Raw genomic sequence first — 26,760 nt, 5'->3', positions numbered from 1 at the left:
CAACCGACTTCAAACTTGCACTTGCAAAATTTACAAAATATACCTACAGACAAAAATGCTCATAAAATAAAAACTACTGGGCCTATCCGAATAAAATTTTTATGGGACCAATTCGACACCATCCCGCATCGAACAAAAAAAAGAATCACGTAAATCGGTTTAGAAACCTCGGAGTAATCGGTGTACATACATAAAAAAAAAAATATACCGGCCGAATTGATAACCTCCTCCTTTTTTTTGAAGTCGGTTAAAAATTGTGTGAGTTGTGAAGAACTATGCAAATCGCTTTCTGTCTGATTGCATCTTTTTAACAAATCGGGTCTTTAAATTTATAAAAAGTAAGTACCTAGGTATATGTTGTTTTTTTATCGTATAGGTACCTACCATCATTGAAAGCTTTATACATAAAATAGTTTAATTAAAACAATACCTAAGATATTACAAAATATTATTAGCTAGAAATCATGTTTCAATAAAATACATTAATATGTTTCATCATTTATTTTCTTAACAATTATTTATACAAATATTTATCTTAAACTACCTAGTTTGCTTTCTAATCTAGATAAAGTCTGTTTTATAGATTCCATTTCTATAGATAACTGATCGACTTTTACGTTAATTTTTTCCAATGGACTACTCATCTCTTTACTAATTTCTTTGAATTCTATCGCTTGTATCAAATTTAAATCTTTGAGAGTCTCTTCAATTTTCAGTTTTTGTAAAAGTTGCATCTCTTGTTTAATCATCTCACTTTGCTCATTTTGTTTCTCTTCTAATTTTTTCATTGCTTGGTGCATTTCATTGATTTTTGTTCGAAATTCTTTAGAATCCATTTCTTCATCCTTCAAAACTTTTTGATGCTGTGCAATGGTTAATATAGCATCTCGAATGTTCGTTGGTAATACTTTGTAATACTTCCATCTTGGTTTACCAGGACATATGATAACCTTATCGGGAACTCTGCGCTTATTTTTAATACCTTCATTTATTTTTACTGGCAGAATAGTACTTATGAATCTGTTGTATACTAGATTGTCCAATGTTGAAAGAAACTCCACGCGTTTAGCCAACCTATTTATATTTCCAAGTATTTCTAAATCATTTATATCGCTTACGGCAACACCAACCATCAAGTTCATTAGCACAATAGCTGCCAACACGAGAAATACTAAGAAAATCAGTCGTACTATTATGATGGAAGTTGCAAGATCTTGAGAATGCTCTGCATCAAATAAGCCTTCGTAGTCAAACTCTGAAGTCATCATTACCATTGTTTTGACAAATGACGCCCATGGACTATCAAATGGTATTTTTGAGTGAAATTGTATCATGAAGCTAAGAGAAAATCCTATTACTAGAAAAGCAAATGTTAATAGAATCTGAAACAAACAAATAATCAATTTAATATTAAAGCTTACACAACCTTACAAAAATGATAAACATGATACTCACTTTTACTACATTAGCGGCTACCTTTCCAAACATAAGAACGTAATAGCCCCAATTTGGAAAGCGTGATAGTAAAAACATGAGTTCTATCCAAGAGAGGAGTAATGCTAATGTTGCTATGTGTCTAGACCATTCCATATCAGAGAACACGGCGATGGCACTGGGCAGAATGAGAGCAAATACAATAGACCCGAATTTGATCCACGTCTCCATTTGATAAAAGTGTCGAGAACTTTTAACGTTCATGTATAGGATTTCCTGCAAATCAATTTTAACTTTACACACAATTTACATGCGTAATTATTATCAACTATACTATAAAAACAAGTACTTATACTAGCTATAATGTCGTTAAAATGTTAATTAATTACACGGTCTTCATTTATTTATTCTTGTAAAAAGTTGCATCTAATTAAGCAGTAAATACCTGAATATTGTACATTTCTTATATTGACAAAAATAAGATAAAATTAATACCTGTAAAATAATAAGGCAGACTGATGCATATATGAAATAACTCCAAACTGTCGAACCCAGAAATAATGGTGGACTATCATTAGTATCTTTATAAAAGAACACAGAAATAATAAACACAGTGAGCGAAGATACAAAAATTGCATACACTACTATGATTGTGTAAAAGAATGGCAATAAGGCTTTCCATTTTAAATGTAGAAAACTTTCTACCAATGGATGGACTAGTAACCTCTTTTGGTCATATCTATTGCCAGTTGCAAGGAGAGCTTCTATAACTTTCATTTGCTCCATTTCGCAAACTGTAGGCATTAGTATTCGATAATCAATTGTAATTTCACAATTCGCATCTTCAAAGTTTTCGCAACTAGATGAGATGTATGAATCGAAAACATCCTCCATAAAATCTGTTGGTTTCGATAAACTGTTCATAATAAGATGGATAGCGGTTTGTCTTGTTTTTCCTGTACCGTCGGTATATCCAGACAAATCTGCACCTTCTTGAAGAAGCAGTAATATAACGTCTCTACTTCCAAGATGACTTGCCGCGTGCAGTGGATTAAAGCCTTTGTTATTTATCTCGTAGATGGTTGACTTGTCAAATGTAGTAATAAAATAAGCTATTTTTAACAAGTTGAATGCTGCAGCGATATGCAACGATGTCGATGCATAAAAAGGAGTGTCAGTAGTTCTTAATTTTATATCAGCGCCGTACTCTAGCAAAATTTCTAAGCAATCAACGTTGTTATTGAATGTAGCATAATGCACGGGCCCAAAGCCCTTTTTATTTGATGTTGTGAGTGAATTTATCATATCCAGCGCTTTACCGTGTTGATGTTCTAATAAAAGTTTTAATATTTTTGCGTGACTATGTTCTGCGGCTACGTGTAAAACATTAACGTTTCCGGGTAATTTAACTTTCATTGAAGCTCCTTCTTCTAGCAATATTTTAACACATTCAAGATGGCCATTTCTTATTGCTTTAAATAGTGGGGTTTCGCCTTCTTCATTTTGAACTTCAAGGATTCCGTGTTGTTTTGTTACGCTTAGAATTTCTGTGAGGACATCTAAATTTCCCAATGCTGCCGCCGAATGAATTGGCGTTTCACCGTCATTTGCCTAAAATTTAATTAAAACGTTTAATAAATACGTGTAAGGACTCAAAAAAGCTTTCTAATTTATCTATTTATCCAATAAGTATACATTAAAAAAATATATTTTTGTATGTAGATTCGTACCTTAAGAGTAACATCTGCACCAGCTTCTAAAGCAATGCAAACACCGGGAACCCAAGCCTCTTCGACGGCTAATTGCAAAACTGTATGTCCATCTTTATCCTTTGCATCGATAATAGCCAGAAATGGATCATCATCGGCATACGAGTAATTTGCTAAAACCTGCAAGATACTGCTTTATATTCATTTAATACTTGTAACATAATATATTAAGTAAACACATGAAAGAAGTTTAAGTGAATAAATAAATGTTTGAGTTTGATAAAAATGACATCATATTTACCTGCAAAGGTTCCTCTAACTGAAGTTTTACACAAAGATGTAATGGTGTAAGTCCGGAAGAATTTAAACAATTGATAGACGCTCCTATGCCTAGAAGCTCATGTATACTGGCAATATTCTTCAATTCTATCGCAGTGTGAAGAGGAGTATCAATGTTATCCAAGCCATTACTTTTCATAGAATTATGCGTGCCACCAGATTTGATCAGCATTTTGATGATCTCTGTAAAACTATAGACGTACTTAGTTGATAAAATGAAAATCAGAGAAACAGATTACGAGTATAAGAAGATCCTATTAAATATCCTATTAAAGAGCATCTATTAAAAAAAATACACGCATTCACACACATTGTTTTATCTTATTTCGATTTGTTTCATGTTACGGTGTATTTAGATCAAACGAGTGAATGCGCATTGTTACCCCACTATGTAAAATTCTTTTTTGCTCTAGCTCTATGTTCGTTTGATCCTTATTTGCATCTAAATGCGTCACTTAAATATTCGAAATATAATAAACCGTTACTTAATATTATAAGTATTATGCTTTTCTGTTTTCATTTTCCATTTGCCATTTACGTACCTATCTGAATTAATTTCTAGTTTATTATAGTATGCAGATCCTACAATGTCAAGTGCTGTTCTGCCCAGTACATCTTGTATATTGGGATTGGCGCCAGCAGCTAGCAATAACCGAGTACAGTGTTGATGGGCACAGGAGACTGCTACGTGGAGAGGAGTCCATCCTGGTTGAAGTAGTGGTAGCTGGAAGGTATGGGATCATTTGAAGATATCGTGTGATTGTTCTTGTAAGAGAGCTATCACAGGATTCACAGGCAAAGTTATACCAGTATTGGAATACGAAGCTCAAAGGTGTATCTCTTTATTAATAGGTCTGTATACAGGGTTACTTGTAAAACACCAGCAACCTCGCAGGACAAGATAGCTAACATCATAAGTAACAACATTTGCTCTACGACTTTAGATAATTTGTTAGATTTTATTTTCATACAAAAATAAATATTCATTTAATTTTCCGTTTGAATATTATAAACTCTACACATCCCAAAAAAAAATTACGTAAACAAGAAGCGAACGAGAGGGGGAAGGGGGCGTCGCGTCGTCCTATAGATAATGAATAGAACATAGACTTACAAATGTTAGGAGAGTACAATAAAAGCTTAAAAAATCATTTAAATATAATTTATTGTGTTATGCCAAAAGTCGTAGAACAAATGTTGTTACTTATGATGTTAGCTATCTTGTCCTGCGAGGTTGCTGGTGTTTTACAAGTAACCCTGTATATTCTGTACATTAATAGGTACCTAAGTATAGAACAGCCAGTTAATTGAAAGTATCGTAGCTACATCTAAGATGAGCAAAAGATGAGTTTAATGTTTGTTGATGAACTCATAATGACTAATTGATTAACATTATTATTGATTAACATATTAATCGACTGTCCAATACCAAGATAAATTTTACGTAAGTAAATAATTTACTCTTTCAGATGTGTGATATTTTAATAAATTATCTTCCCTTCATTATTAATTGATCAATTTCAATAATAAGTTACTTATTTCACAATGTATGAATGGTATAACAAAGCCTTGCTACAAATTATAAGCATGACGAAAAATATTTCTCAAAAATATAGACCAGATACTCATTTTTAATGATTAGCAGCGCTAAACTAATAACGTATGTAAACTTACGCTCCTTTTGGTGCTCATACAATCATGGTCGATGTCGTCTTTCCATGCTTTCGGTAGTTCTGTAGTTACTTCGTGAATATCGCAACGCATGTTAATCATGTCGTTAATGCTATGGCTTATCTTCTTAACATCTTCTTCGGCTTTTGGCGACATTCTTTCGGTATCTACCCGGCTTTGTATATCTATAATGGTTTATTTATCATCTTTAATAACATTGTTTTCTTCTTTCATTAATACCATTTACAAAACGGAGCAAATTTTTATGTTGCTTTTTTCGATTTTTTCATTACGTAAAAATAGTGTAAAAATGATTTTAAAACATTGATTTATGAAATCTTAAATGTTTATTATCTTTTCTCATTGAAAAGCAATTAACTGAATACTGGGACTGAAGTAAACAATGGTAAAAGATTTATCATAGTTAAAATGGATTGAAGGTCGTCGGTTATAAAGTTTAAACGGATATTTTGTTTATAATTATACATTGGTGCAATTGTTTGATCAATGGTAGATTTCAAAATATTATAGATGAAATGATTCTTGAGGTTCTGTAGTATGCTGCTGTCCATGATTTTTTTAGATTATCAATTGAATTCGTGCCACGTGCAAAGGTTAAATATTTTTTATGGCCTATGTTTTATTCCATCATATAACCTCAATTTTCATTTTCATGAAAATCTATTCAGTAGTTTTGGCGTGATTGAGTAGCATAAGTTCATTCATCCATGCAAATGTAAGTAGCTTAAAAAAGGTATGTAGGAGGTTCTATTAGATACTACAAGATTAATCTATACTAATATTATAAAGCTGAAGAGTTTATTTGTTTGTTGAATGCGTTAATCTCGGGAACTACTGGTCCGATTTGAAAAATTCTTTCGGTGTTAGATAGCCGATTCATCGAGGAAGACTATATAATATTATCATCTCACTAAGAACAAAAGGAACGGAGCACTGCGGGTAAAACCGCGGAGCACAGCTAGTATATCATAATTATTTAATTGATGAAACAAATCTACTATAAATTCTCTATCTATACTATAATATGAAGATTACCGATTAGCTATATTAAAAATACCTTCAGGAAAGTCCAGCAGTATAGCCATTTGTCGTGCATTCCCCGCATATGCAGCCAGGTGCAAGGGTGTTCTACCATATTTATCCAGTCTATTCTTCTCAGCACCATATTTGTTGAGTAGGCTTAGTGCATCACCACCAGTTAATGCGGCTAGATGGCAGGCTGATACCAGTTCAGCACGGCAGGTTACATTTGGATTGGCGCCTTCTTTGAGGAGTCTGTTGATTATTTTAGCAGATAACTATTTAGTAATCTGTGATATTTTTGTAGTAAGTACTTACAAAATTAAGGATAGCATTTTCTGCGATATTTTGTGACGCATAGGTGTTTTTGCAAACAAATAATCTAATCCAAGAAACATCGTTTGTATTTAAATTCAATGTAAAAAGGATTTCTTTATAAGCTGAATTTGCAAAATATAATATTTGGCACGTTTTGACACGTTAGGGTCATTGACTTTCCTTGTCTTGGTTGAATTCATGTTGAGTCATGTACCTATATTGTATAATAGTTATGTACTTTAGTTAGGTATTATAGTAAGAACAACGACGCGACGTTATAACCTTAAAATATAAGAAGAATGAAAATCAATAGTACCAGCAAGGCATGATGGATGTAAATTTTAGGCTTGGAAAATTCAGGGTGTTATCCTAATCAATACTTGGATGATTTTAACGATAATATTATACTTTTATGGATTACCCCTCAACTCATACTTGAAATGAAAAATCAATTGAACGCATGTACACTTTTTACCCCTCATTCTATGACGACGATATCAAAAATTGCTTCCTTCGATATTGCATTTAATAACAGTTTTTAATAAAGAAAAAATTGTTTCCTTATTTTCCTTGTTATAATAACACGTATCTAATATACAATCTAATATACATGTACCTACAAGTGAAAAAGTAATAATACTAATGTGTATATTAGAATTGTGAGGTCATGATAAATGATGAACTAAATATACCTTTTTGTATCTACGATATTGTTGCGTTTCCGAGATCGGTTTAGATCGAGATCGTTAGCGAGATCGTTAGCGAGATTGTTTAGACGTGGTGATGTTTGTTTATAAAAACTAGACGCGAAGTTAAATATACGACAGTCAACAGAAAGTAGTAGCGCGTTAGGTTTCAGGTGGAAAATTTGCGAAAAAAGTTTCATAGAAAATGTATAATCACGTATTAAAAGTTAAGTTTAATAATTATAAAATAAATATGTAGTTATACATATGATGTCAAACTTTTTATCGATCTATGTAACTATACTAATTACTAATTAGAACGTAGTATTAGTGTAAACTACTAGGTTCTACTTTTTTCAATGTAGTAAAATAATATGTCAAGAACTTTTGACTCTTCTTTTTTTTAATGTAGTAGGACTACAACCTGATTGGTTTATATTATGGGTAGGTAACAAAACATATCAAATTACTTACTTTTCAACTTCCTCTACATTATAAGCTTCTATCGCTTCCAGTAAATCTGTGTTAAGTCTTAACAGCCTTCTCTCATTCCTTCTGATATTCTTCGTTATGGATCCAGCAGTGTCTGGTATTGGAGTCATGTCTGGTAGACATGTTTCAAATTCTGGTGATTGGATTTTCAGCTTTAGCAACATGTTGTTGTCGTCGGTTTTTCTGTAATATAATTCAGATGATATTGCTTCGAATTGTAACAAAAATATAATATCATAATAAATTAAAAACCTCCTTAAAATTGTTATAATATCTAAAAAATAAGACCACATGGCAGGCACCAGCTTTCAAGAAAAAAATTATCAAAATCGATTCACCCAGTAAAAAGTTCAGATGTAACAAAGCAAAAAACTAAAAACAGTCGAAAAACGTGAATAGCTAGTTTACAATGCAAGTTCTAAATTCATAAATTCTTGTAAATTACCGGTATTTATTATTTTTATGTGTATGCGATTCTCTTCCATCTTCAAGAGATGGAACGACTAGTAAGGGAGAAATATCCTGTTCGGGAAGTCCTTTTTCTACGTCTGGAATATGTAGAAAATCATTAATATTATGTAATATTAATACTTAGTGCTTTAATAATATTATGTATAACTAAATGTAGAAAGTTCTGTGCATTTGTTTCGCTAAAGCTCGAAAATGTCTGGATTGGTTTGGATAATTTTGATCTCTATTTATTTTATTACCCGTTATTGCACACCATAATTAAATAAAGAAAACAAAAAAAAAAAATAAAAAAATATGGTACCAGGAAGATGTAGCACAATTGGCGAACTTATCTCTAAGCAGCGATCTCTGCCAGGCAACCACGTGGAGAACGGTAAAGTGGGAAACATTTACTCAGAATTTTTATAAGTGAATTTATTATTTTATGAAAAAAATATTTTTTCCCTCATCTAGTAATAATATATAAATATTCCAAATCATTTTACGTATTTATCAATAACGCTTAAGTAATAATTCACATATTTGTCTTGAATATTTTAAAATGCACATTTCATACAATTTTGTAGACTCCATTTTACAATTTACTCATGATCTAAACTACTACTACTTACTTCAGTAAAAGAAAGAGAGTAAAAATCAATATTAGACTCTAATAATAAAAACCTTCATTTTAAGTTCTAAAGTATCAAGACGAAAAGTTTCAAATTAAAGTAAACTTAATAGTTACAACTGAATAATATAATAAATGAAATACACTCGCCTTTACAAAATAACGAGGAAAACATTTTGATTACTATTACTCACGTTATTACATGATATTAACCAAAAACAGTTTACAAATCACACCTTAATAGCACTCAACAAGGCACTCAATCACTTAACAGATAAAAATATATACTATTAAAATTGCATAAAACACTGTTATAACGATAAAAATGCGTACATTGTTTGAGTTATTTATAATTTCATCACACGATTTATATCGGCGATGGTTATCTTCTGACTAACAATGCAAACAAAATCTGAGTGCGAGATCGTTACAGTGAAGGTCATATTTAGCAATTATATTATGCCTTACTAAGGCATTATAATATGTGTCTACAGGTTTTGAAAACCTTTATACAATTAAATAGCTTGCGTCTAATTTGGTTTATTTCCGACTAGCATTCTTAGTCTAAAACCTAATAAATTATACATATTATATGTAAAACCTTCCTCTTGAAGTACTGTATCTATTAAAAAAACCGCATCAAATTCCGTTGCGTAGTTTTAAAGATTTAAGCATGCATAGGAACATAGGGACAGAGAAAGCGATACTATGTAGTGACGATGATAATGTAAGATTTGTTGCGGATTATGGTTGGTAATTGGTATAGTTTGGGTATAGTGGTAATTATTTTTCTTCTTTTGATGATACTTTTCTATTGTTCTTTAATAATATAATCTTAATATATATAAATCTCGTGTCACAATGTTTGTTCTCAATGGACTCCTAAACCACTTAACAGATTATAATAAAATTCGCACACCATGTGCAGTTCGATCCAACTTGAGAGATAGGATAGTTTAAATCTCAAATCGTTTTAGAGAGAGCGGGCGAAGCCGCGGGCGGTAAGCTAGTATATTATATGGGTCAATTTCTCTATAGAGTGACTTTACCTATGTTGATTGATAATATATGCACATATAATTCATGGGTCAGTTTAGTTCACGACCCATATCAATTAATAATTTGATATTTAATTTTTGCGCCCTGTACAACAGCTTCCTTGGTTTATTAATTACATATTCAATTCCGCAACACACATATTATGTATATTTTCATTGAGTTGCCTACATTATTTAGTTTGTGAAGTAATTACATTTAAATTTCTAGCTTGAGTATTGTATGCTGCTTACAATTATTGTTGCTACCAAAATAAACAATGAAATAAAAAGCGTAAGAAAAAAATAGAATACTTTTATTGTTTCATCTATCAAGTTTACTTTCTAGTCGAATCAAAAACAATTTGATATTTTCTATTTCGAAAGAGAGTTGATCTACTTTCATAGTCATTTCTTCAATGGGACGTTTTGATGCCTCCGTGTTATCAGTTACTCTTTCCTTAACTTTATCTAAACCTTCATCTAAATCATCTAGTCGCTTCAGAACTTCGTCGAACTTCATTTTAGGGAACAATGCTTTCTCCGATCTAACAGTATAGATTTGTTCGTTTTGTTTCTTGTCAAGCTTAGTGATTGCATCGTGCATTTCGTTTATCTTATTTTTAAATTCTTCTAAATTTGTTTCTTGCTCTTTGATTTTCTTTTGTTTCTGCGCCATATTTAATATAGAATCTTTTAGATATGAAGGTAATGTTTTGTAATATTTCCACCTCGGCTTACCAGGATGTATGGTGAACATATTCATAACTCTCCTTCTCTGTCTTATTTTCTCGTTCAGCCGTGTAGGTAAAATAAAAGTAAAGAATTTGTTGTATACCAAATTGTCTAACGTTGAAAGGAAATCTACTTGTTTTGCTAGCCTATTTATATTTCCTAATATTTCTAGATCATTTATATCACTGACGGCCACACCGACCATTAAATTCATTAGAACAATAGCGGCCAATATAAGAAATACTAAGAAGATTAAGCGGACTATTATAAAGGATGTCGCTAATGTTTCTGAATGTTCCTTATCAAACAAGGCTTCGTAATCGAATTCTGACGTCATCATTACTACTGTCTTGACAAAAGACGCCCACGGACTTTCAAATGGTATTTGAGAACGGAATTGTATCATGAAACTTAATGAAAATCCGATCACCAAGAAGGCAAAAGTCAAAAGAATCTGAAAAAAGAAAATATATCAATAATCTTCCTCGTTATACAAAATTATCCATGTATTTAGTTGATTGTAAATACTAACCTTTATGACATTCCCTGCGACCTTTCCAAACATGAGGACGTAGTAGCCCCAATTTGGAAATCTTGAGAGCAAAAACATAAGCTGTATCCAAGACAAAAGTAAAGCCAAAGTCGCAATATGTCTTGACCAGTCGGCACCTTCAGAAATAAGATTTGCCGGCGGAAGAATAAAACCAAGGATTATGGAGCCAATTTTATTCCATGTTTCCACCTGATTAAAATATCTTGTGCTTTTTTTGTTAATGTATAGCAATTCCTGTAAAAATATATTTGAAAATTATAGCAAGATGTGTATATTATCTGTAAAAAACTGTCTACTCTCACGATCTTACCTGTATTATTATCAAGCAAACTGAGAAAATTAAAATTTTTTCCCAAACTCCTGGATTGAGAAATTGAGGTGGGTGCTGTTTCGTGTCTTTATAAAAGAAAATGGAAATCGAAAAAGTAGTGAGTGAGAAAACAAAAAAGGCATATACTGCAATTATTGTGTAGAAAAAGGGTAACAGAGCTTTCCATTTTAAATAGAGGAAACTTTCTAAAAGCGGGTGAAGCAATAGCTTTCTTTGGCCATATCTGTTTCCCGTTTTGAGGAGAGCTTCGATAACTTTCATCTGTTTCATTTCACAAATTGTAGGCATTAATATTCTGTAATCTACGATGATTTCACAACTCGCTTCTTGGAAGTTTTGGGAATTTGAAGTGATATACGAATCAAAAACTTGTTCCATAAATTCGGTCGGCTTTGATAAATTATTTAAAATCATATCGATAGCCGTTCTTCTATACTTTTTAGGGCCATCCGTATATCCTGATAAATCCGCTCCTTCTTGGAGTAGTAGAGCTATAACGTCTCTACTTCCATGATGGCTTGCAGTGTGGAGAGGATACCACCCTTTACAGTTTACTTCAAAAATAGTTGTTTTATCATATTTTACAATAAAACTTGCTATGTCTATGAAATTTTTTACCGCAGCTATATGTAATGGTGTGGATGAGAAGTGGGGACTACTTGTAGTTCTTAACCGAATATCTGCGTTTTTCCCTAATAATAATTCGAAACAAGGTACGCTATTGTTTGCGACTGCAAAGTGAACCGGACCAAAACCTCTTCTGTCACCAGCTGTTAATGAATTTATCATATCAATTGCCTCACCATCGTTATGTTCTAATAATAATTTCAATATTTCAAAATGGTTATATTCTGCTGCAACATGTAAAACATTAACATTGCCAGGTAATTCTATTTTGATTGAGGCTCCTTGTTCAAGCAATGCATTTACACATTCTGCATGTCCGTTTATAATTGCTTTAAACAATGGGGTTTCGCCTTCTTCATTTTGACAATCGACAATATTTTGCTTTTTTGCTACGCTAAGAATTTCCATTAGTACGTCTAGATTGCCTAAATCAGCAGCGGCGTGGAGTGGGGTTTCTCCATCATTTGCCTGGAAAAAAAAGTAAATTGGAATATTTTATAATAACAAATATATTGAAAAATTCTGCTAACATTTGTTCCAGAAGTAAAACCATACGCTAAGAGTGACATCTGCTCCAGCTTCTAGAGCAATGCAGACACCAGGGACCCAAGCATCTTCTACAGCAGTCTGTAATACTGTGTGACCATCTTTGTCTTTTACATCTACAAGAGCAGAGAGTGGATCGGCATCGATGTAGGGATAGTTAGCTAATATCTGGAATTATTCAAACCAAATTTTATAAATCTATATACATCTCGATATTCAAACTTTGGGTATTTAAGTATTACCTGTAACGGTTCTTCTAATCGTCTTTTAACACACAGATGTAAAGGAGTTAGACCATCATTATTCAAACAATTGACTGATGCTCCATTACCGATTAGATCTTTAATGCTTTCTATATTTTCTAATTCAACGGCTACATGAAGAGGGGTATCTATTCCGTTTAAACCATTAGGTTTCATGGTATTGTGTCTTCCCCCAGCAAGGAATAGCATTTTAATGACTTCTGTGAAACTGAAATTATTTTATAGAAAAGTAATAAATAAATTGCTTTTTGTGAAAAATATTCAATGTTAGTTTTTAATAGATATCTTACTACTCCGAGTTTATTTCTTCATTATGATAATACGCTGAGCCCACGACGTCAAACGGGGTGCGACCAATCTCATCACATATATTGGGGTTCGCTCCAGCTGCCAAGAGGAGTCGTGTGCAATGACGTCGTGCACAAGACACCGCTATGTGTAAAGGAGACCAACCGGGTTGGAGAAGTGGTAACTGTAAGGAAATTGGATTCAAAATTAAGATATTAACGGATTTTAATTGCGATTTATTCAGTATAATATTATTATTATCACAACATTTCGCATACTTTCCAGTTAGCGAAGTCACGGGGATATAATATACTCGCGTTAAATAATAAAAAAAGAAAATAGGTACTATATTAAAGCTTATATCACGTGTTTATATTATCTTTATTGTAAGGAAGACGGGTGGGATTGGTATGAAGTTATATTCAAACTATTATTTTGTCAAACATAACTCTGGATTGGTACTAAGCTATTTTTTTGAGTATTTCATTTGAAACAAAACCTTACCTTGATAAAATAGAACACAGAATAGACCCAATTGAAAAATATCGAGTCCTCTTTAAAGTATAAACTTCAGAAAAAAATACAAGTCTCCAAGTTTAGATGTATATCTGAATTGAAAATAAGCAAAAGTACTTATAATTATTGTTAACCTACACTGCCTTTAATGCTCAAACAATTGTGGTCGATGTTATCTTTCCAATTCTTCGGCAGCGGCGTTGTAACTTCTTCAAGGTCGCATCGCATATTTGCCATCTCTCGTGTCTTTTGACATGTTTTCTTTACATCTTCCTCTGCTTCTAACGACATATCACCGTTGCTGACCCGGAGCTGAATATCTGTAAATAAATAATTAGATACTTTTTTTCTGTAGTTAAAATGTGTGTGCTGGAATTGTTCTGTGGCTGGAATCTAAGGCCGCGTTTCCACCTGCAAGAAAACTTCCGCGAGAAATGTCCGACAGTCTGTCTGACAGCAACTTGCAAGTCTACTTGCAGGTGGAAACGCGCAATTAGACTATATACGCGCAAATAAACTAGTTTTCTTTCTCTCTGATTTACAACAAAAGGCTTTTCTATTTTTTGCTCATAAATTTCTAAATATTCCTGGTTGAATGTTTTTTTCTTAATTTGACATGAAATACAGCATGAAAGAAGAAATTAATTATAAAATCTGACAGAGTCAAAAGCGTTTTCGTAAGTTATTAAACTTTGTTGCTTTATTGAGCTCCGAGGTGTTTTTTTAGTATTAAATCATGGAAATAGCGCAGAATTTTATGGTAAGTACTCAAAAATGGTAATACTGGAAGCGATTAAAAGTATCGTAAACATTTTATTATGCAATTTCGTGACCTCAATTCATCAAGCTTCGTGGTACTGAAGGTGCTATGGTTAAATAAAATGTTAAATTAAGACTTAAGTAAATAAGATAAGAAAATGTGAATGAATAATCAAGGAATTGTTGTTGGGAAAATATTCTTGTTTCCTCGTAGAATGAATGATTCAATAATATATTAATGTGGTATCGATTTAAAAAGGAATCGGTAGATTGTAATATTATAGCTTAGTGAACATTTCTACGTCTAGACTGCATGGTGTAGTCTAAACATATCAAAACTTATTGCCTTTAAAGCGAAATTTGCATAGTATGTCTAAGTAATCGTTTCATCATAAATATTTACTATTTCTTCCGACATTTCTTAGAAATCTCAGTACCTATGTAATATTTTAATGGATAAACATCTCGGACCATATTGAAGTATTGTTTACATAAATCTGTTTATATAAACAACTAAGCGGCTAAGTAGCTATTGAAAAAAATAATCTTTTAACAGGGGCCGCTCGCTACCAACACAATGACGCGAATAAATGAAAATGGTAACGTAGTTGGTACTATCATTGTGAACTGCGAGGGATTCCCGGAGACCACGACCCTAGACAGTTTGACGGCGGCCACGTATTCTACGCATATGCGCAATTTGTCGCACCATGCGTCCAATGCGTTGAAGGAAATTGTAAGTATTAGTAGATATTGTTATTGAATTTGTAGCATAATGATTTTTAACAAAAACTAAACTATAAATTTATAAAGAATAGAAAAAATTCGATCACGAGGCGGGGCTCGAACCCGCATCCTTTCGCGCCATTCCGGGGCGTATAAAGCATTTGAATGCCATAAAACCAAAAATATAAATTCAAAAACTAAAGTGCCTTAAAATTGAAATAATTTTATATACAATAGAATCATACGGGGGATACCTTTTAAATAAATAAACATTTAAATCGGTTAATCGAGTTGAATGTTCTGACGTAACAAACACAAAAAAAATATAGTCGAAAGAACCTCTTCCTTTTTGGATGTTGACTGCAAAATAATGAAGATCTATATCACTTATTAAAAAATACAGGTGTGAATCATTATTGTGCAAATAAAAAAAGTAAATAATGAAATTTACCAGAGAGAATATTCTACCATATTTTATGTAGATAGGTACTAGTTGTTTGTAATGGTTTGGATGTTGTAAAAGTAATGTCGCTATTCGGGACGGAGACAAATCTAATAAATCAAAGACATAAAAATCGGTCCAGACGGTCTTGAAATATAAATATTATAGCATTAAAGTTTTATAACATATATTATACCAGCGTAATTTTTGTGTTGTGGTGTATTTTAGGACATCTTTGCTGGTTGGGCACTGTTTATCCTACTAATATAATAAATGCGAAAGTTTCTGAGACTGGATGATTGGATGGATGTTTGTTACTCATTCACGCAAATACTGCTGAACCGATACCATGAAATTTGCTATGTAGGTAGCTGAAGACCCAGAATAAAACATAGGCTACTTGTTATCCCGGAAATCCCACAGGAACGGGAACTTTGCGCATTTTCTTCAAAAACGCGGACGAAAATTTAGTATGGTGATAAAGCATCAAGAAATTTCTGCCCCATTCCATTTTTTATTATCATAGATAAATAAATAAATTGCTTTTAAACATGAGAAACAGAAAACAAATTTGGAAACTTTTCTGTAACTTTAATCACCTCACTGTAACTATTATTTTGAATGTGTTTAACTTTAATTTGTTCTTTCTAGGATGTGACTGACGAGCTCATGGTTTTGCGGCTGGTTTCCAAAAAAACTGAAGCGGTGGTCGCTCCAGACCATGAATTTCATCTTATTGTTGTTATGAGAAATTAGATCTTAATGTAACTGTAATTAATACTTTCAAAGCTTAAAATTGCTTTTTATAAAATTAATAAAGGATTGAAATGATATTTTTTTCTTTCACACTATTTTGTTGACTGTACGTAAATAGCGCGTGCTCATAGTATTCTTGCTTCGTATATTAAAACTCATTAATATCAAGGAGTGAAACGTTTGTTTGTTTGAATTTAAATCTATAGTATAATTTCCTTTGCAAGAACGGCTTTAATATGAAAAGTTCTGGGCACGGCGGAAACGCTGTTTGTTCTTGAGGCAAATATTTGTGCGCGGATATTTTGCTATTTATTTCGTAGAATTTATTCCACTATTATGATAATTCTGTTCAGTTTATAGATTGAATTTCCATTTCATTTGATTGAAAAATATAAAAAAAATTAAAAGAAATATTGAAACATGCAACTGTGCAGTGTGCATATAATAAATAAGGTAATTGATGTTTTGTGTAAATAATAAAATTATGTCGGAACCTTGTTATTTATTTATCTTTTAAAGTAGGTATTGTGTTGATGAAAGAATAATCCTTGGAATAATCATGTTTATCTGACACGTAGGTTAAAACGTACCTTCAGACAGGCCAAGCAAGATGGCCATCTGTCGTGCGTTGCCAGCATACGCGGCAAGGTGCAGCGGGGTCCTTCCATACTTGTCCAGGCGGTGTTTCTCAGCACCATACTTGATCAACAGACCCAGGGCATCCCCGCCAACTAACGCAGCTATGTGACAAGCTGATACGTTGTCCAAGCGGCATGTCGCGTTCGGATTGGCTCCAGATTTTAGTAGCCTGAGAAATGTAGGTCCTGTAGGTGTTTACCTATTTTTGGACTCATTGAGACGAAAAATTTTGTAAAAAGTGTTTATTTAAAATTCTCGACTCTCAATAGTAGGTGGGAACCTAAACTGAATCCTTACTAATAAAGTAAATGCTTAAAATAACTTTTTTGTTCGTCGTTCGGATTTAAAATCCGCACTGGAGCAATGTTATGGTTTTATTTTTATAACTCACAGAGATTTTATCAAATTCGGTTTTTCTTTCATGTTTTTGCTTTTTAATCAATCATATTATGTAATTTCTATAATAGTCAAGGAAGAGCGGAACCTTCTGACACAATCCTTAATCCTTAATTGCTGATATAGTAGGTATGAAGTGGTATACCTTTCAGCCTCTTCAACATCATGTGCATCTATAGCTTCCAGAAGTTCTGTGTTAAGTCTCCTCAGCCTTCGGTCACTCCGGCGCCATTTTTTCGGCCAAGTCTCTGATGTGTCGAGCGCGGGTGTGGATTCCGCTGTGGATGTAACTGACTCTGGTTCTAAGTTCAGCTTTTGTAACGTGGGATGCAATGGGCGTCTGGAAAAAAGGTTTTGGAAGAATCTTAGCGGTATATGGGTATAACTGTGGTATTACATGACTGTATTTTGACGATGTAGCGCTCGATCCATGTCTATTTACACTTTATTTTGAGTGCTCGTAATGTAATCTTAATGTACCAATGTTTTAGAATACCTACCTATCTATACATTTATCTTTAAAATGAATAAGATTTGGGATGGTTTCAGTTAACAATTTCGAATGACAACGCAAATTTTAGTTAGCATTTAATAGGGATTATTTCTTCCTAATTTCCATAGTAAAATAATCAAATAAAGGATTACTTGTATTTAAAAGGTAATAAAGTACTAAAGATTAGTTTTCCAGATCAAACAGGGGGAAAAATATTGACTAAAGTAATTCAATATAGCGTTGGCTTCAGCTTGCCTCAGGTCTTTGTTTGTGAAGTTCACAGATCGCACAGGTATTAGAGAGATTGGAATGGTTTAAATGAAATTAAACTGATGATGAAATAAATATAACAGTTTATTTTTACTCGAGGCCTAATATAGTGTTACATCTGCGGTTTAGGTAATCTGATTATGAAAGCGGTTTAGGGATATGATTATGAAACAGAAGAAAGGAAAATGAATATGCTTATTTTAAAATTGAATGGTCTTGATAAATGTTTCTGTGGTATGGTTTTTTATGGTAATGTTAAGTTGATCACAGAATTAGTGACTTTGAGTTCACATGGAGTTTTCAAAGACATGTATTTTTTCTTTCAATTATTATAGGTATCCTGAGTCTTGCTTGGCATCCTTTTTAAGCGCACGCAACGACACATAAATTTGTGTTTTTATTACTTTTTGACGTGACAACGTCTTATAATTCGATAGAGCCGCCTGCACGCACGAAAAAACATGACTCATGCGGCGTTACCTCGCTCTGAGGCGTTCCATGTAAGGCTTGAAGTGCGAGCGAGAGCGCGGAACGAACGACAAAGAAGCACAATCGTACGTTGTCACGTTCAACTATCGTCAGTAAACCGACTTTACAGACAACCAATTTTTTTTAATAATAATTATATAATGCTATTGTTGTGTGTTGGAATAAATGGTATCTTTTTTCCTTTCTTAATAACAAGTTAAGATTCTTTACCTGAAGACTGGCTGCTGCTGCGGAAGTGGTCGGCCATTTGCGGGATTCAGTAACGGTTCGTTTTCCGGGCTTTCAGGTATACCCTGCTCTACATCTGGAAAATAATATTATATAGTACAAATTATTTTCATCCTAAAGATATTGAGCTTGATACTACTAGATTAGAATAAACGGGTCGTGGTAAATAGATCAGTGTTTAATTATGAGGATTTTAGTGACCTCGGTCAAATACAAACATAATTTTGAGTTTGCGTTGGCAGTTATGTAGTTTATGTATAAAATGGTGGACTTTCCACTTTTCCTTTTCCTTTTTTTTAATAGCTTATTAAGTTGAGCCAATTTATAAGTGCGTGTACAGTAATTAAATATTTACCGTCTCTTACCTGCTGCCATCCATACTAATATTATGAATGCGAAAGTAACTCTGTCTGTCTGTTACTCAATCACGACTAAACTACTGAACCAATTTTCATGTGATTTGGTATGGAGATATTTGGATACCCGAGAAAGGACATAGGCTACTTTTTATCCCGGGAAAATGACGTAATCCCGGAAATCCAACGGGAACGGGAACTACGCGGGTTTTTCTTTGACTGCGCGGGCGAAGCCGCGGGCGGAAACCTAGTTTCTTATAACTTATCCTGTATTCAGAAGAATTGCGACAAATAATTATTTTTGTTTCTTTGATTTGCTTTGAATATCAATTTTCACTGCATAATACAAAATTGAAGTGTTTGTTTGTTTGATCAGGTTAAACTCCGTAACTGCTGGACCTATTTAAAAATTTTTTCACCCGTAGATATGTACGTGATCCCTGAGTACTATATAGTATTGTATTGTATAGTATAAGTACCGGCATAGCCTAATAAATAAAAATAAACTTTTGATTACAATAAGTAGACATGACTCATCGTTATCTTAAGTATAACAACAAGTCTAGATATGTGAGATTGCTAAGTTAAACCTTGTAGTTATTATAATAGATAATGTTGACTCATTTGTTATGTAAATACAATGGATTAACTTACATAGATTAAACGAATTACATCACTGTTCATTAAATAATAGAGTTTAATTTCGTTTACATTTAACTAGTTAGATTTTAAATTGGGAACATTATTTACATGCAAGTATATCTATAAATAAGAATATATATTACGCCTATTTATTGTATTTGTTTGTTTAATTTAAAGTATTCATTTTAAGTGAAACAATCAAAGAAATATCACCTCTATACTTAGAGCCTCTATAATATAATTTTGTACTAAGTTTGAATCTCTACTTTTGTAGAGATGGAATTATATCTACCTAATGTGAAATTAAAGTTAGGAACAAATCCTAATTGCCTGGTAATAATTGCATATTTAACATGCTATGATCAAAAATATTTTATTCTTAATACAATTATATATATAGAGGGATTATTTCTAATGTAGAGATTTATTTATTAAGCTATTGCATAGCTTCTAACGCGGGCCTGGAGCGCAGGGACCGAATCGGGAAATTCCGTAACGAAAAAACCTCACGCTCCCCACTCCGACGGGCGGAGGTGTGGCTTGAAGGCATAGCATGCAATAGCTTTACCGCGGCAGTCCCCGAGTGCCACACGTCTTTTTATTCCATAGATATAAATAATTACCCAACATAATTTATTATAACAAGAATTATATCTATAACATAGACTAGATACTCATATTTAAACCCTTCTACTTTAACTATTTTCTTTCATAGTTTCACAAAAATAATTTCACTGTTTTTTTTCGCACTATACGTATTGGAGGTTTTTAAGCACAAACATTCACTTCTATGGTTATCGTGTGACTAAATTTTATTTGAATTATTAAGAAATTAAGAATAGAAAACTACATAAGAATAACCGGTGTTTTAACTATTGACTTTACATACATTATGATGTTTAGTTATGTTTTAAAGATCTTTGTTATTTTTTAAATGTGATTCCATTAACGTTAAAGTAAAATTTACTGGTGTTTAATTTTTTTTTGAGGTTAGTTGCATATGTGTAAAATATTAGATATAAATTGATAACAATATCACGAATTATTTCCTAATAATACTAACTATTTTAGTGAGAGCATTACGTGAACGCGAGCGAAGCCGCGGGCAGAAACATGTATTAGAACTCTAATATATTATATAGGTAATAAAAAGTAATAAAATAGACAAGAAATATTATGAAACTTAGACTATTAGTCAGACCACAGTTTATCTATAGTTTTTACGATAAATCTCTTGAATGTAGATTGTAGGTATTTCAATTAATATCAATTCTCAACGTAATAAATACTTAAACTAAACTAATTTTCTCGCTTATACCGTATCCCAATCGTAAATTTTTAAAAAGATTAGAAAAATTGTTCTCATATTGCATCACTGAGATTAAATAAATAAGTACATAATATTTACTTTGCATTGATGCTCATGACTTCTTTATGGAAATGATGTCAATAATTTTGACTATTTTATTTTTTAAATTAAAGCGATTGTTTTCCTTAATTCCATACTAATATTTTAAATGCGAAAGTCTGTTTGTTTATTTGTCTTTCTTTCACTTGATTATTATAGAGCGATTTCTAGTATGATATTCGAATCTGGTTTTAGTAATTACTAGCTTAGTTTTAGTTAGTTGCGTAGTTTAAAGATTAAAGCATACAAAGGGACATAGGGACAGAAAAAGCGACTTTGTTTTATACTATGTAGTGATGAGGCTAGACGGTGACATAGGCTACTTTTAACAGCGGGGAAACATTCCCATTTCCTGTGACTACGCAAGCGAGGGCGCGGGCGGAAAGGTAGTAAATTTAGACACAAAAACTTATAGGTAACTGATTTTAAATAGATGATTTTTATAGTGTGTGGAATTATTTTCTATATTGTTATTATTTTAATTGATGTCAATTAAGTCACATATTCGTCAGGTAGGTTAGTTATAATATAAAACGCATTATCTTAGGCAATTAAAATAATATTAATATTACAATAATGGACTTGAATCGATCTTATTTTGATTACAGAATAATATATATGGTAGATTGCACATCTTGATGTTAGGTTTTTAAATTTTGGTAGAAATTCGATTTTATTGAAAATAACGATTTCTTAAGTTTTTTGTATCGACTTGGTAGCTAAAGGACATATAAGTTACCAATTGTAATTATTTTACTTTTCAAAAATTGCGCTTTTTTTCTATATATGTTTTTAACGTTCTTAATATTTTTTATGTTTTGTTAGCTATACCTTTTCAGTGATTTTAAAATTTGTTATAAAGTTTGTACTTTGATACAAATCTTGGGGTAAGGATCACTTCTACTTTAGCAATAGGAGTCAGACATAGCCCAGACCCTCTACCAAATCACGGGAATGCAGTTATACATTCTCCACATACAAAAGAATGTGCAGAGCACACGTGTCAGAAGTGAAACTTCTTTGGTAAGATTATAACCAAAATCCTCGCCTTTGTCCATGACGTGAAGGTATTGCCATGACGCGACCTTGGAATTTGAATATCAACGCGCTTATAGAAGTCACTTCAAAAAGGTGTTTTCAACACTTCACTGACATATTATGCAAAATCAAACAAGGATTAACGAACCTCTCTCCATAATTACAATATAAACACATCCACTATCACTAATGTATGCATTAACTTCAAGAGACGGCAACGTTTTAGCGTTTTTAGTATTGGCTCATTGATGTCGATATGGTATTATCGATAAATATTTCCTGTATAACCTTGGTTGTAGGGTTAGGAAGGTATATAGACTGGATTGTTTATTTTGGTAAAGGATGGAGTAGTTTCTTACGTCAAGAGTTATGTTAATTTCGTTTAACGAGTTGTTTGCTAGCTTTACATTTAAAAGAAGTTTGTAATCATTTAAAAGTGATTTAATTTTTAATTTTTTATGAGGCTGGGACATCTCAATTGATAGCATCAGCCAAGTAAACACTGAGCAATCAAAAATATAGGCGTGGTATAATAATAAATAATAATCCTTTAATACGATATTAACGAGATTTTAAGATTTTTTATGACTCTATACCTAAAATTTGGAATGTCTGTTAATTCGTAACTCTACGCGTACTTCATGTTATCTAAAGATAAGACCTATATCTTCGTTTACTTGCGTTAATAATGTACATTAAATTTAAAGATGTGAATTGGCTTGCTTATTCGATGGCTATCCGATCAAAGTTCCATAGATATTAAAATATAATGCGAAATTTAAGTCATGTATTTATCATTTATTTGAGATAATATATTGCATTCTTATGGCTACTAAATCGATTTTGAAAAAAAAAATGCAAATAATTATCATCGATTTTGCTATATTATATTCATACATTCGATTATTCGAGAGAGAAGAGATTTTGATAAAATTTACCCTGGCAATAGATAAAGGTTCAAAGTTAGACGCAATATTTGATATTCGATGTACAGTCAAAATACAGCAAAGCCACGACTCACGAGTATATTATTAATAATCGTCATAAAAATCTTTATATTTTAAAATTAAAAATGGGAGTACCTACTTATCATGACTGGGGCCGTATATGTTATTTTTTTGAACTGACTTTCAAAACGCAATAACCAGCCATGGTTAATTATATATATTATAATTATATTATATTATGCCAGTCAGTTCAATTCACGGCGTAAACTGTCTAGAAATAAGAGGTCATAACGTATTATGGGACCAGGGGCCGTCCCTGGTCCCTTTTTCTGGTACAGTTTATATGAAAAAATATTTCATCTCACAATTTCTACACTCATTAAGGACCTAATTCCGAGCATTATAAAATTATAATCACGTTAGCACTAATTACTGAAAACAGGGTAACAATTCAAAAGGGTACATTTTAAAGGCTTAGGGTCATACAGGTGCTGGTATATGAAATATTTACAAAATATTAAGCTGAGAGTAATTATGTCACGAATTATAATTTTTCGTAAATTTTATGAGGTATTTGGGAATGTGGAATAATGTTATACATGGATCTTCTACATAATAAACATAAATCGCTAAATGTGTTGGTAAGAGGAAAACTTGAGAACGGCTGAACCGATTTTGTTAATTATTTTTTTATAATATTCCTTGAAGTATGTACGAGGACGGCTCGTAAGGAGAGAAAACGTAAACATGTGCCACGCGCGAAGCCAAGGCGGACCGCTAGGCTATGTACCTAATATATAACTGAATCGCAAAATGTGTTGCTAAGCGCAAAACCCAAGAATCGGCCAATTCGGCACAAATTTTATAAACGTTTTTGGTAAGGCACAAGCAAGGTTCACAAGGAGAGAAAACACGAAAAAGGGGCAATAGGGCAGAACAACGTCTGCCGGGGCAGCTAGAATTGTATATTTTCTGTAATGTAGAGTAATTAAAAATGTAAGTCCGTTTTTTTATTTGTGGTCTGTGGTTTAAAAGCACAGTACAGTCTAGTACCTATGGGTAATGTTTACAAGGTAAATGTAAGTTTATGTAATACTAGATTTCCGCCCGCGGCTTCGCCCGCGTTTGCAAAGGAAAACCCGCATAGTTCCCGTTCCCGTGGGATTTCCAGGATAAAAACTATCCTTTGTGTTAATCCAAGTTACCCTCTATATGTGTGCTAAATTTCATTGTAATCGGTTTAGTAGTTTTTACGTGAAAGAGTAACAAACATCCATACATCCATACATCCATACAAACTTTCGCCTTTATATTATATATTAGATAAATATTAGATATTAGATAATCTGTGTACTTAATAAGTATTAGTGAATCAGTTCTTTACTTAAAGCAACTTAGAGCAAGAATAAATCGTGTGGATGAGCCTTAAAATTTTTCATCTCTGCTCGTCCAGTGTGACCCGCGCCTAACATCTAATTTTCATTCAATAAAACATGTACGGCCAGTGTCGCTTTGTACAGAAATTTTGATCTTGAATTTATGTACCGCGGCGTTCTTGCATATTGTATAACGGACTTTACTATGTAGGGGAGAGTTGGATAATACCGAGCCCCTAAGGACTTGGGCCTATAGTTAGGAAACTGATTGTTGTTAAAAAAAATAAAATTGCGTAATTAGTAGGACATTTATTCAGGTACGCATACCATATAACACAAACTTACAAAATTTAAACAAAAAGTAATTATTGCCATTTACCAAAAAAATATAAAGTCGCGATATTGTCAAACTGGTCTGATAATATCGTGCCCTGGGTTGACAAAATCGTGCCCACTTTAATCCCACACAAATAGGTGAGTAATAGAAGTAAAAAAGTCCAAAAAACCCAAATCTTTTTCTAGAAATTAAATTAACAAAAACTTAAATTCTTTGTGACAACTTAAACGTAAATATTTTTTTATAACAAGAAGTTTTTGTAAATCTTTAAATTATATATGGACTAGTCAGTCTCAAAAATACCTAATATCAATTAAATATCAGATATCAAGTTATATTAATCACAGCAAAAATCACACAAAAAATTATCAGCAGAATCTTTTCCGCTACATTCCTTGTGTATCCAATTCGAGCATCTACAGCAACGGAACCACAGCTCTCCATTACGACCAAACTCTTCACATACGGCGCAAATATCCCTATTCTCTATGTCAGTTAGGGGCACATCATCCATACTTACATACATACGTTTCTTAGACTTCCCTTTGTCTTTCTTTTTTCCTTTCCTGACCTGCTTCTTGCTTTTCATATTATTATCTTCATCCTCAGTATTTTCGCTACTGTTCAAAACTTTTCTCTTGACAGACTTTCCTTTAATTTGTTTCTTTTCTTTAACTTTCTTCTCTGCAACATTATTTTCTTTTGCTATCTTCATTTGTCGTTTTCTTTCTTTTTCCTCTAACTGCTCTTTTAATGGTGTTGAAGTGAGAATAATGGAGTGCAGTTTTTTAACACGTCGCTGTATTTTTATTTTCTTTTGTGGGATCCCATGACTTCTTCTTTTTCTTTGGCACAGATTGGTCCATCTAAAACAGATATCACACACAACTATTTATCTTAAATTACTCAAATTCAATCAAAATCGGTTTTATCGGTTAGGATATAAAATACCACAAACAGATTTACATACAGACATGTCATACATAACTCTTTTGTTGAGGTAAAAACAAGTTAATGTAAATAAAACATAATTTTCATAGTTTACAATTTCGCGCCCTCGACTGATAATACCGCGCCCTCGGCGCGGAATTATCAAACTTGATCATTTTATTTTTTAACCTCAAAATTATATGGAAGATATTGTAGTACGTAGAAACGTATTCTGATATGAATTCTACAGAATACAAGCATTAAAAATGTATAGTATCAAAGCATTACAATATAAATACAGTATTACTTACTTCTTTCCGAAGGTACACGAAAAATTACAAGCAGTAACGAAAAAAACAACTACGGCACGTACTATCTCCGTCGTTGCGTGAACCGTAATGGCGGTGCGCGGGGAGGGGTGTAGGCATGTCCGGCTTCGATGTGTACCCACTGATTCGCAGATCTAGTGGATAGTTTTGGAATTACGCATACGCGCGGAATTATCAACCGCGCGGTATTATCCAACTCTCCCCTACATTTTAGAGTAGACTTTACCGTGCGGTAGTTTTAACAATACCTTGTGTTTTATGGTCGAGGTTGTGTGGATTATATATCATATTGGTTCTCTGAATTATTCTGTTTCTAATCCGTATTGAGTGAATCTTCAATAGTATGTACATTAAAACGTCAAATATTTGAGATTCCGATAGCATTGTTAACGTATAGGTTCAAAATTCAAACAGCTTGTATTGTCTATACTAATATTATAAAGCTGAAGAGTGTGTTTGTTTGTTTTTTTGAACGCGCTAATCACAGGAACTACTCTTCTGATTTGAAAAATTCTTTCGGTGTTTGATAGATAGA

The 26,760-nt window shown here is 32.6% G+C and overlaps 2 protein-coding genes and 1 long non-coding RNA gene across 3 annotated transcripts; 1 reads left to right on the top strand and 2 right to left on the bottom strand.

Annotated features, from left to right (window-relative positions):
- Window positions 1–486: 486 nt before the first annotated feature.
- On the bottom strand, window positions 487–22,527 carry LOC123701965. The gene is made up of 22 exons (XM_045649600.1): window positions 22,455–22,527; window positions 18,845–18,938; window positions 17,528–17,722; window positions 16,938–17,155; window positions 13,803–13,984; window positions 13,151–13,332; window positions 12,840–13,068; window positions 12,607–12,765; window positions 11,404–12,519; window positions 11,073–11,327; window positions 10,133–10,994; window positions 8,922–8,954; window positions 8,136–8,238; window positions 7,673–7,873; window positions 6,232–6,449; window positions 5,157–5,338; window positions 4,025–4,206; window positions 3,445–3,673; window positions 3,165–3,323; window positions 1,930–3,045; window positions 1,456–1,710; window positions 487–1,382 (listed from the first exon to the last, which is right to left on the bottom strand). The coding sequence occupies exons 1-22, from the start codon at window positions 22,462–22,464 to the stop codon at window positions 531–533; spliced, it is 7,032 nt and encodes a 2,343-aa protein (XP_045505556.1). The 5' UTR covers window positions 22,465–22,527; the 3' UTR covers window positions 487–530.
- Window positions 14,342–16,413, top strand: LOC123701717 (dynein light chain roadblock-type 2-like). The gene is made up of 3 exons (XM_045649224.1): window positions 14,342–14,424; window positions 14,980–15,159; window positions 16,243–16,413. Exons 1-3 carry the CDS (start codon window positions 14,401–14,403, stop codon window positions 16,345–16,347), a joined length of 309 nt encoding a protein of 102 aa, XP_045505180.1. The 5' UTR covers window positions 14,342–14,400; the 3' UTR covers window positions 16,348–16,413.
- Window positions 22,528–24,923: 2,396 nt separating the features above from the next.
- Window positions 24,924–26,306, bottom strand: LOC123701713. The gene is made up of 2 exons (XR_006752773.1): window positions 26,208–26,306; window positions 24,924–25,832 (listed from the first exon to the last, which is right to left on the bottom strand). It is a non-coding gene; the product is annotated as an uncharacterized LOC123701713 (long non-coding RNA).
- Between the last annotated feature and the right edge of the window lie 454 nt (window positions 26,307–26,760).

The sequence above is a fragment of the Colias croceus genome, chromosome 22 (genome assembly GCF_905220415.1).
Source record: "Colias croceus chromosome 22, ilColCroc2.1".
NCBI lineage: Eukaryota > Metazoa > Arthropoda > Insecta > Lepidoptera > Pieridae > Colias > Colias croceus.
This window is presented reverse-complemented; position numbering and strand designations above follow the sequence as displayed.

Coding starts and splice junctions, on each gene's coding strand:
- LOC123701717 (XM_045649224.1), top strand. CDS start 14,401: ATGGAAATAGCGCAGAATTTTATG. Junction 14,425..14,979: donor AAATAGCGCAGAATTTTATG/GTAAGTACTCAA, acceptor ATCTTTTAACAG/GGGCCGCTCGCTACCAACAC. Junction 15,160..16,242: donor CCAATGCGTTGAAGGAAATT/GTAAGTATTAGT, acceptor TGTTCTTTCTAG/GATGTGACTGACGAGCTCAT.
- LOC123701965 (XM_045649600.1), bottom strand. Junction 12,766..12,839: donor GATTAGAAGAACCGTTACAG/GTAATACTTAAA, acceptor GAATAATTCCAG/ATATTAGCTAACTATCCCTA. Junction 10,995..11,072: donor TCGCAGGGAATGTCATAAAG/GTTAGTATTTAC, acceptor TTCTTTTTTCAG/ATTCTTTTGACTTTTGCCTT.